Source organism: Giraffa tippelskirchi, chromosome 3 (assembly GCF_054371585.1).
Source record: "Giraffa tippelskirchi isolate mGirTip1 chromosome 3, T2T-mGirTip1v1.2.pri, whole genome shotgun sequence".
Classification (NCBI taxonomy): Eukaryota; Metazoa; Chordata; class Mammalia; order Artiodactyla; family Giraffidae; genus Giraffa; species Giraffa tippelskirchi.
The window spans coordinates 36,851,673-36,862,313 of record NC_137277.1 but is presented as its reverse complement, the minus strand read 5'-3'; the positions used below and the strand labels follow the sequence as shown (position 1 = coordinate 36,862,313).

The 10,641-nt window shown below is 37.2% G+C and overlaps 1 protein-coding gene across 8 annotated transcripts in view; it reads right to left on the bottom strand.

Moving 5' to 3' along the window:
- RABEP1 (rabaptin, RAB GTPase binding effector protein 1) overlaps positions 1 to 10,641 on the bottom strand; it is a 96,687-nt gene that overhangs the window by 56,989 nt on the left and 29,057 nt on the right. For 4 of the 8 annotated variants that reach the window (XM_081579058.1, XM_081579064.1, XM_081579059.1 and 1 more), the window contains exons 2-3: positions 9,975 to 10,103; positions 6,885 to 6,980 (exon numbers count right to left, since the gene is read on the bottom strand). The exons of 2 other annotated variants lie outside the window; for them this stretch is intronic. In XM_081579058.1, the coding sequence (XP_081435184.1) occupies positions 6,885 to 6,980; positions 9,975 to 10,103 (225 nt within the window). The remainder of the gene's footprint in view (positions 1 to 6,884; positions 6,981 to 9,974; positions 10,104 to 10,641) is intronic. 2 more of the 8 variants (XM_081579060.1, XM_081579061.1) reach the window with 1 other exon arrangement.

The window sequence follows — 10,641 nt, the reverse complement described above, 5'->3', positions numbered from 1 at the left end:
TTAAGCCAGCTTTTTCACTCTCCTCTTTCACTTTCATCAAGAGGCTCTTTAGTTCCTCTTCACTTTGTTTCTATCCCTATCTATCACCTATTCTGAACATTTCATATAAATGGAACCATACATACTCATGACTAGCTTCCGTCACTTAGCATAATTCTTTTAAAGTTCATCTATGTTGTAATATAAGTACTTCATTTTTTTTTTATGGAGGAAAACAAAAACCATTTGTTAATTCACATATTAGTTGGTGGATATTTGAGTTGTTTCTCACATTTTGACTACTATGAATAATGCTGCTACAGAAATTCACACAGAAGTTTATGTATGGACGTGTTTTCCCTTCTCTTGTATAAACCTAGAAGTGGAATTGTTGGGTCAAATGGTAACTCTTAACGTTTAACCATTTGAGAAACTGAAAGGCTATTTTACAGTCACTAGACCGTTTAACATTCCTGTGGCTCAGACAGTAAAGAAATCACCTGCAATGCAAGAGACCTGGGTTTGATCCCTGGGTTGGGAAGATCCCCTGTAGAAGGAAATGGCAACCCACTCCAGCATTCTCGCCTGGGAAATCCCATGGACAGAGGGGCCTAGCAGGCTATTGTCCATGGGATCACAGAAGAGTGGGACATAACTTAGTGACTAAACAACAACAAAGGTAACTATCTACAGGGCTTTTGTGATGCCCTTTATGAGGTGGAAGTTTCCTTCTACTACTAGTCTGGAGTTTTTATCATAAAAGGGTGTTGAACCATGTCAAATGCTTTAGAGAAGATCATATTTTGATTTTTACCCTATTAATGTGGTACATTAACTGATTCTCAGGTGCTGAACCAACTTTATATTGTTAGGATAAATCCCGTTTAGTCATGTACAGAATTTTTTAAAATTTACTTATTTTTTAATTGAAGGATAATTGCTTTACAGAATTTTTACGTTTTCTGTCAAATCTCAACATGAATCAGCCATAAGTATACATATATCCCCTTCCTCTTAAACCTCCCTTCCATCTCCTGCCCCATCCCAACCCTCTAGGTTGATACAGAGCCTCTGTTTTGAATTTCCTGAGACATGTAGCAAATTTCCGTTGGCTATCTGTTTTACATATGGTAACGTAAGTTTTCATGTTGCTCTCTCCATACATCTCACCCTCTCCTCCCCTCTCCCCATGTCCATAAGTCTGTTCTCTATGTCTGTTTCTCCACTGCTGCCCTGTGTAATTCTTTTTATGTGCTGCTGAATTTGGCTTGTTAGTATTTTGCTGAGGATTTATGCAGCTATATTGGGATACTGGTCTGTAATTTCTTGGTTTTGCTTTCTGCTCGTGATGTCCATATTGTTTTGATATCAGGATAATACTAGCCTCTTAAAATGATTATGTAAGTGCTCTGTCTACTATGCATGCTCAGTTGCTTCAGTCGTGTCTGACTCTGTGGCCACATAAAACGGTAGCCCACCAGGCTCTTCTGTCCATGGGATTCTCCAGCAAGAATACTGAAGTGGGTTGCCATTTCCTTCTCCAGGGGATCTTCCCAACCCAGGGATCAAACCCATATGTCTTATGTCTCCTATGTCTCCTGCATTGGCAGATGAGTTATTTACCTCTAGTGCCACCTGGGAAGCCCCTCTTCTACTATAGTATCACTTCATGGCAAACAGATGGGGAAACAATGACAGACTTTATTTTTGGGAGCTCCAAAATCACTGCAGATGGTGGCTGCAGCCATGAAATTAAAAGACGCTTGCTCCTTGAAAGGAAAGCTATGGCCAACCTGGACAGCATATTAAAAAGCAGAAACATTACTTTGCTGACAAAGGTTTGTCTAGTCAAAGCTATGGTTTTTCCAGTAGTCATGTATGGATGTGAGAGTTGGACTATAAAGAAAGTTGAATGCCGAAGAATTGATGCTTTTGAATTGTGGTGTTGGGGAAAACTCTTGAGAGTCCGATGGACTGCAAGGAGATCAAACCAGTCAATCCTAAAGGAAATCAACCCTGAATATTCATTGGAAGGACTGAAGCTGAAGCTCCAATACTTTGGCCAACTGATGCAAAGAACTGACTCATTGGAAAAGACCCTGATGCTGGGAAAGATTGAAGACAGGAGGAGAAGGGGATAGCAGAGGATGAGATGGTTGGATGGCATCACTGACTTAATGGACATAAGTTTGAGCAAACTCTGGGAGTTGGTGATAGACAGGGAAGTCTGGTGTGCTGCAGTCCATGGGGTCACAAAGAGTCAGACATGACTGAGTGACTGAACTAAACTGAACATATATATATAGGCTGCACAGGGTCTTAGCTGCAGCAAGCAGGATCTTTTGGCTGTGGCATGCAGGATCTAGTTCTCTCACCAGGGATCAAGCCCAGGCCCCCTGAATTGGAAGCAATGGATCAGGAGGGCAAGTTTCCTTTCTGTCTACTTTTAGGAGAGTTAGAGAAGAAGGAGTGTTAATTCTTTGAACATATGGTAAACTTCACTACTTAAGCCATCTGAGCCTCCGCTTTTCTTTTCATTTTGGCGGGGGGGAGGGGGCGGGAGGGCGGGCGGGCAGTTTTTTAATTACAAATTCAACCTCTTTATTTGCTATGTATCCGATTTAGATTTTCCACTTTTTCAGTCAGTTTTGGGGTTTGTATCTTTCTAGCAATTTGCCCACTTCCTCATTCATAGTATTCCCTTATACTTTTTTTAATTTCTGTAAGGTCAGTAGTAATAGACCTGGTATTCACTTACTGGTCAATCTAGCTAAAGATTTATCAACTTGTTGGTCTTTCCAAAGAAAGCAGTAACAGTTTCACTGATTTTCTATTCTATATTTCACTGATTTTTACTCTAATCCTTATTAATTCCTTCTTTCTACTTGCTTTAGGCTTCATTAACACTTCTTCCAGTGTTACAAAGTGAAAGAGTAGATTACTGATTTGAAATATTTAATCTTTAATACAGGCATTTATAGTTACATATGTCAAGGACTGATGCAGCTGCATTTCTAAGGATTGGCATGCCATGTCTACAATTGCATTTATCTCGAAGTATTTTCTAATTTTCTTCGTGATTTCTTCTTTCAGCTATTGATAACTCAGGAGTGTATCACCAAATTTCCACATATTTGTGAGTTTCCCAAATTTCATTCCATTGTGATCAGAGAGCAAACATTGTATTAACAATCCTTTTATACTTAATCCTATACTTCCTTGTTGATCTCCTTACTATTCTACTCATTAATGAAAGTGGAGTACTAAAAAAATATAATCTTACTGTAAAACTGTATTTTTCTCTTTTCATTTCTGTCAGCTTGTTTCCTGTATTGTGGGATTCTGTAGTTAGATGTGTATATAACTATTTTGTCTTCCTGATGGGTTGGCCCTTACATGTGGAATCTAAAATATGAAACAAATGAACTTATTTACACAACAGACTCAGACATAGAAAACAAATGTATAGTTACTAAAGGAGACAGGTGGTAGGGAAGGGATAATTTAGGAGTTCTGGATTAGTAGATACAAACCACTATACATAAAATAAACAACAAGGTCCTATTGTATAACACTGGGAACTATATTCAATATCCTGTAATAAACCATAATGGAAAATTTCATGAAAAAGAATATATATGTATAACTGAATCACTTTGTTGTATACCAAAAACACAACACTGTAAATCAACTATACGTGAATTTTTTTTAATTTTTAAAAATATAGTGCTACTATGAACACTCTTATCTTTTCAAAGTACATCCAAAACATGTGCTTTTGATTTTATTGAGCTTAACTCAACTACACTTTCCATTTCTATTGTTTTATTTCTTGTATTTTCTTTGAGTTCACTCTTTTTCTAGCTTTTGAAGTTGAACATTTAGATCACTTAGTTTCACTTTCTCACATTTTCACATGTTTTAACAAACTAATTTTAATAAATGTTTTTAAAGTTATAACATTACTTGCAACATACTGTTTTAGCTGCATCCCACAAGCATCTTCATTGTATTCTAAGTAGTTTACAGTCTTCATTATGAGTTCCTCTTTAACTCATGAACAATAGGAATCCATTCTTAGTTTCCAAACTTTTTAAAAAAATTTACATTGTTTAAAATCTTTCTAACTGCATTAGGTAAGAAAACATGGTAAGTAGATTGACATTTAAAATATGTAAAGTACTCCTTTGAGATACACATAATATTTTAAGTGCTCCTTATGATCCACACTTACGGCAGAAAGCAAAGAATGAAAGAGCCTCTTGATGAAAGTGCAAGAGGAGAGTGAAAAAGTTGGCTTAAAACTCAACATTCAGAAAACTAAGATCATGACATCTGGTCCCATCACTTCATGGCAAACAGATGGGGAAACAGTGGAAACAGTGAGAGACTTTATTTTTGGGGGCTCCAAAATCACTGCAGATGGTGACTGCAGCCATGAAATTAAAAGATGCTTGCTCCTTGGAAGAAAAGTTATGACCAACCTAGACAGCATATTAAAAAGCAGAGACATTACTTTACCAGCAAAGATCTGTCTAGTCAAAGCTATGGTTTTTCCAGTAGTCATGTATGGATGTGAGAGTTGGACTATAAAGAAAGCTGAGCGCCAAAGAATTGATGCTTTTATTGTGGTGTTGGAGAAGACTCTTAACAGCCCCTTGGACTGCAAGGAGATCCAACCAGTCCATCCTAAAGGAAATCAGTCCTGAATATTCATTGGAAGGACTGATGCTAAAGCTGAAACTCCAACACTTTGGCCACCTGACGCAAAGAACTGACTCATTGGAAAAGACCCTGATGCTGGGAAAGATTGAAGGGGGGAGGAGAAGGGGACGACAGAGGATGAGATGGTTGCATGGCATCACCGACTCAATGGACATAGTTTGAGTAAATTCTGGGAACTGGTGATGAACAAGGAGGCCTGGCGCGCTGCAGTCCATGGGGTGGCAAAGAGTCGGACATGACTGAGCAACTGAATATAAAAGACTGTATTTTTTGGTTTCCTGGGTACATCATTGCTAGCTTTTTAAAGTTTCATCGCTCAAAATTGTTGTATCTTTAAAGTATAAATTTACTATTATTTACCCTACTTGGTACTCCATACTTATGCTGAAGACACACTTCTGTTTCTTAATGCTTGAAAAATTCCAGTCATTATCTCCTCAAATATTCTTTACTATTCCCTCCAGTCTCTTCTCCTGGAATTCTTTTTATTTATCTTCCTAAACCAAGCTTTTAAATATTGCTCTGGTTAGTTGACATCAGAGCTTTATGTAAGTAATGACCATGTACAAAATCGTTTTGAACACCACTAGAAAACTTCACTGTCTTCTGGTGATTAACATGAGCTCTATTTCTACTATTCTCCTTCAAATTGAGAACTCTATGGCCTTTTGTTTGATTCCTTGTGTAACAGGCTCTTACTCATTGCTCAAAACTGAGGATTTCCAAAACACAAACAGTGTTGCAGTGCCAAGCTTTGTACTGAAACTGATTCAAGGAGAAACCTAAATCAAAAACTGTTTTTTGAAAGTTAAATCCCTTTTTCAATCTCAGCAGAAAAGTAACAGAATTTTAAGTATTTATAACATTCCCAGTTGATGTCAGCTGGGAAAAGAATGGGTGTTAAGGCAGTAACAGGCAGTAAGAGGAGCCAAGAAGTATTACCCCCTGTTAGTACTTCTCATTACTATTTGCACTTCTATTTCAGCCACTCTTCAAATAAATGAAAGCACAGCTATTACAACACCAAAGCAAAAGCTATTCTAATTGGGAAAAATACCAGTATTTGGATTTCCGGGGTTATTGTGACCTGATCTGCTGAAAGATAAAACATACAAAGACTACTGAACACAATAAAACCATGACTTATACTGTTACCCCCGGTGAAAATCATAGAAGACTAGATTTATACTTCATGCAACAAGATGAGCTGCTGCTTTAGAGGACATCTTTGAATTTGTTTAGGCAAACAGCCAAGTCATCCATAAACTAAATCAACCTTTACCTTTTACACATTGTGCAATTTCTTTAGAAATGACACCAAAAACTCTCAAAAAGGATCACAATATTCCTTTTGAAATTTATAAAAAGTTAACTCACCTATTCTCTATGGCCAGTTTAAGTTCACTCAGAACTTCAGATAGTAAAGATACAAAAGTACACATACAGATTATTTACTGGGTCTAGATGTATTCAAAGCAATTTTAACATACCAGGTATGTTTTTGAACAAACCCACATTCAAAGCTGCTTAGATATAAAACTGCAATTGATAATGTATTTCAGAAATTAGTTTCTTAGTCATTTTCATTTCTTAGAATTTTATAGAAGAGACAATTTTATAGTTTCAGAAAAGATAAGGAAAACTATACTTTCTTGAAGATAAAAACCATATCTCATTCATCCCAACCTCCACAGTGTCTTGCAGACTACCACTATGCCTAGACAGGAACACTAGCTTTCCCATCTCCTTGTCAGCCTATGAAGGAAAAAAATTCACAGGGAACAGCCAGCCCTTCTGCAACCCATGAGAAAACCATCCAATCCCACACTGCATGAGTAAACCTTTCCAAGGCAAGGGCTGAATTCTGTGAGCCCTAGCAACCTTCCACCCTATAGAACAGTGACTTTCAAACTGTTTTTACCACGATTCATACCAAAAAATGTATTTTATCACACAATTCTATACATACATGTATATATGTAACTGAAACAGAAAATTTTGTTCAATTATACTTACGTAACCTTACCAGGTAAATAATGTGCTCTGTTATCTTCCATTGTATTTCTTTTCAAAAAACTGCTGGTCACAACCCATTCAATTCTGCTATCCATCAAAGAGCTACAACCTAATCTGAATAACACCACTCCAGGACGGTGGTTTTCAGAGTGAGTTACACGTACCTGAGCAGGTACACAAAGATCTTCCAAGGGATTCAGAGCCACATGGTGTTTTAAAGGAATCAAATTCTAGATCCTCAACTTCCATAAAAATCTTTCCTAAAACAGAGAGGTGTTTATGTGTAGATTCTCCTTGCACCTTCCTTTTCTTAATACCCTTCTCCCTACATAACAAATGAAAGGCTTTCACCTATCCTGAGTTTTACTATGGTTCACTGCCTTATTGTGTATAAATTCCACTGTGATATCAAACCAGAGGAATAATTTAAAAATATCAATGTCAGTAACAAAGTGAATGACTAGTAACTGGGTAACAAATCTTTTGGCAGGTCACATGGATGGCACTAGTGGTAAAGAACCCACTTGCCAATGCCGGAGACATAAGAGACATGGGTTCAGTCCTTGGGATGGGAAGATCCTCTGGAGGAGGGCATGGCAACCCACTCAAGTATTCATGCCTGGAGAATCCCATGGACAGAGGAGCCTAGTGGGCTACAGTCCATGGGGTCACAAAGAGTCAGACATGACTGAAGTAACTTAGCACGCATACATGCATGGACTGCAAAGTCTATTTCAACAAAACTGAAAGACCTATTTGAGTTGTCAGTCTATAAAATAAAATTGAAGCTAGAGCACTGTGTGATTGAACACATAATTCAGAAAGAGTTAAGAGAATAAAATAACAATCACTATTTAAAAAAAGAAAAACTTCTATTTCCATCTACTTATTTATGAGATCAGGGGCTTAACTTACATCTATTTTTGTTTTGTTTTAAGGCCATGCTGCTCGGCTTGTGGGATCTCAGTTCCCTGTCCAGGAACTGCACACAGGCCACAGCAGTTAAAGCCCAGAATCCTAACCACTAAGCCACCAGGGAATTCCCAACTTATATCTAGTAAAAAACAAAAAAAAGAAGGAAAAGAAAAAAACTGAAACATATCTTTTTCTAGACATTAATAATATCACTAGAGGTTAAATAACTTAATTGGGCAGGAGAATCAATGTATCTCTTAAGACCCGCATTTCCAGTAATTTTTACACCTTATCATACTATTTTTAAGTGTATACAATACTTATGATGTAATCACTTATATACTTTAAATTACTGCAATAATGCAATACAAAAGAAATTTTTATGCATATTTTTATTGCAGAGCAGTCAGACCAATTTTTCTAATGGTTTTCAAGCACAAAATATTACTGTAGGCCAGTGGTTCTCAAAGTGTCATCCCTGAACTAACAACATCAGCATTACCTTGTTAACTTTCTAGAAATCCAAAGTCTAGGATCCCATGGATCTAGTGAATCAGAAACTCTGGGGGTGGGACCCAGCAATCTTCTTTTTAATAAACCCTAGAGGTAAAATTCTGATGCACACTCAAATTTGTGTTCTAAAAAATCACTTTTTAGAATAAAATTCTGAGGAAGATGTTAAAACTAACACAAGGAGGGGAAACATGTAAAATTCCTGCTGAAGAATTTATTCACATTTTTTTTATTCAATGGATCGGTTATGGATATTATCATAAATCACTGATTGACTATACTGGATATGTCTAAAGCATGAATTTTTTATTTAAATTGTCAGCATTAACAATACAATAGAATTGACATACTTCAAATCTTTTTAAATTTAAGATGAAAAATTTTTTGAGGAATGAGGGGTGTATGTAAACATTTTACAGAGTAGATAAACTTAAATGTTGAAGGATCACCAGTCTAGAGTAACGGTTCTCAAACTGCGGCCCTTGGACTGGCAGTAATGCAATCACCTACAAGCTTATTAGAAACACAAACTCTCAGGCTCCAGCCCAACATACTATGTTCCAACAAGTTTTCCGGGTAATTTTTATCCACTTTAGAGTCTGAAAGCTGCTGGTCTATACTAGAGTGTCTATTCCCAAAATTTGATGTGCATCTGAATTACCTGGAGAGCTCCTTAAAACATTAATTGCTACAGACTCTAATTCTAGAGTGTCAGATTCAGTAAGTCTGGGGTAGCTTCCAAAATTTTTCATTTCTAACAAGTTCCCCAGGAGATTATTAATGCTATGCTGCTATTTCACAATCACATTCTGAGAATCACTCACTGGTCTAGAGGGCTCTAGAAACCATATCTATACTTTCCTATGTCAATATCCAAAATCCCTTCCCGTCATCCTTCAGAGTAGGGTTCCCTCACAATATGCTCTCATACATTTGCCTTATATACTTCGTTCATTTGTCTTATACACTTTGCTTTTTTGGGGACTCAGCAGAGTCCGGCAGGGACATGGAATCAAAGCCATTGCAAGGTGTCATCTCTTAGAGCGTTGTGGGTCAGGAAGATCCCCTGGAGAAGGGAGAAGCTACCTACTCCAGTATTCTTGGGCTTCTCTTGTGGCTCAGACAGTAAGGAATCCACCTGCAATGCAGACCTGGGTTCAGTCCCTGGGTCGGGAAGATCCACTGGAAGAGGGCATGGCAACCCATTCCAGTATTCTTGCCTGGAGAATCCCACGAACAGAGGAGCCTGGCAGGCTACAGTCCGTGGGGTCGAAAAGAGTCAGACACGACTGAGCGACTAAGTGCACTATTAATCTTTTTTCTTCAGTAGAACTAAACTTCTACGAGTAAAAGAGCCACACGAATCTTGCCCCTTCTGTATACCCAGCACCAAGGCACAATGCCTACCTGACAGTAGGTATTAAACACATTAATGGATAATTAACATCTGTTGAATAAATTACATGAAATGTCAGTTTTAATATAAAACAGCTAAGGCTATTATTAGAATGCCAACAGTCCTGATTTACCTGGGGCTATCTCCCAAGTGCTAAGAGGACTGAAAGTCCTGTGTCCCAGGACTATCTAGCCTACCATATTAAATATCATTAAGGTTAAAAGACAAAGAAATATCTAAATAATGCATTATTTAACTTGTTTTACCATTTCTTTCTTAACCCTAACCTCTAAATAGGCTTCTATTATACACCTAGAAATAAAATCAAGACTTATTCAGTGATTAAAATTAACACTGTATATACTACCAAGAAACTTGACATTTTAAGACAGTTTTAGTACGGGGGTTAGGGGGAGACTTATAAACTTACCCTCTTTAGCCAAATATAACTCTTTAAATTTTGCTCTCTTTTGATTAAATTCTTGCTCAAGCTGTTGCTTTGCACGTAAAAATTCTGCATTAATTTTTTCCAATTCTGCCACCCGCTGCTGAAGAGAAACTGAAAAGAAAAATACTAGTTAACAAGTAATAATTTTTATTCATAAATTGAGTTACAAGAATAGATTAGTATTGCAGCTGCATATTTCTATAAAGAAACAAGTGGTCAAGTTTCTCCCAAAGATCCAATATATTCCCGAAAATTCTAATTTTTCAAAAAAGACACTTCTACTCAACTTAATACACACTTTGTGAATGAATCCTGTAAGCTGAAACAGTACATATATGGAGAATCACATAAGGCAAATTTCCAAAAGAAAGCTTCAAAGTTCCTTTGTATAACTGAGCATGTCCATCCACTTATGATTTGTTCAATATTGGATTATTTGGGCTGTTTATCCCGCAAATGAATCCACTGCCAATCTTGCTAGTTCCTGTCTCTCTCACGTGTTATGAGCAAAATCTAAAGGGCACTCTGATTAGGACAGCTATTCCAGACTGAACCACTCTCCCACTTTCAAGATAGCTCATTATACTGAAGTCATAATGAAAAAAACCTTTCATATAGAAAGGATACAGAACTGTATATTCTGTACGAA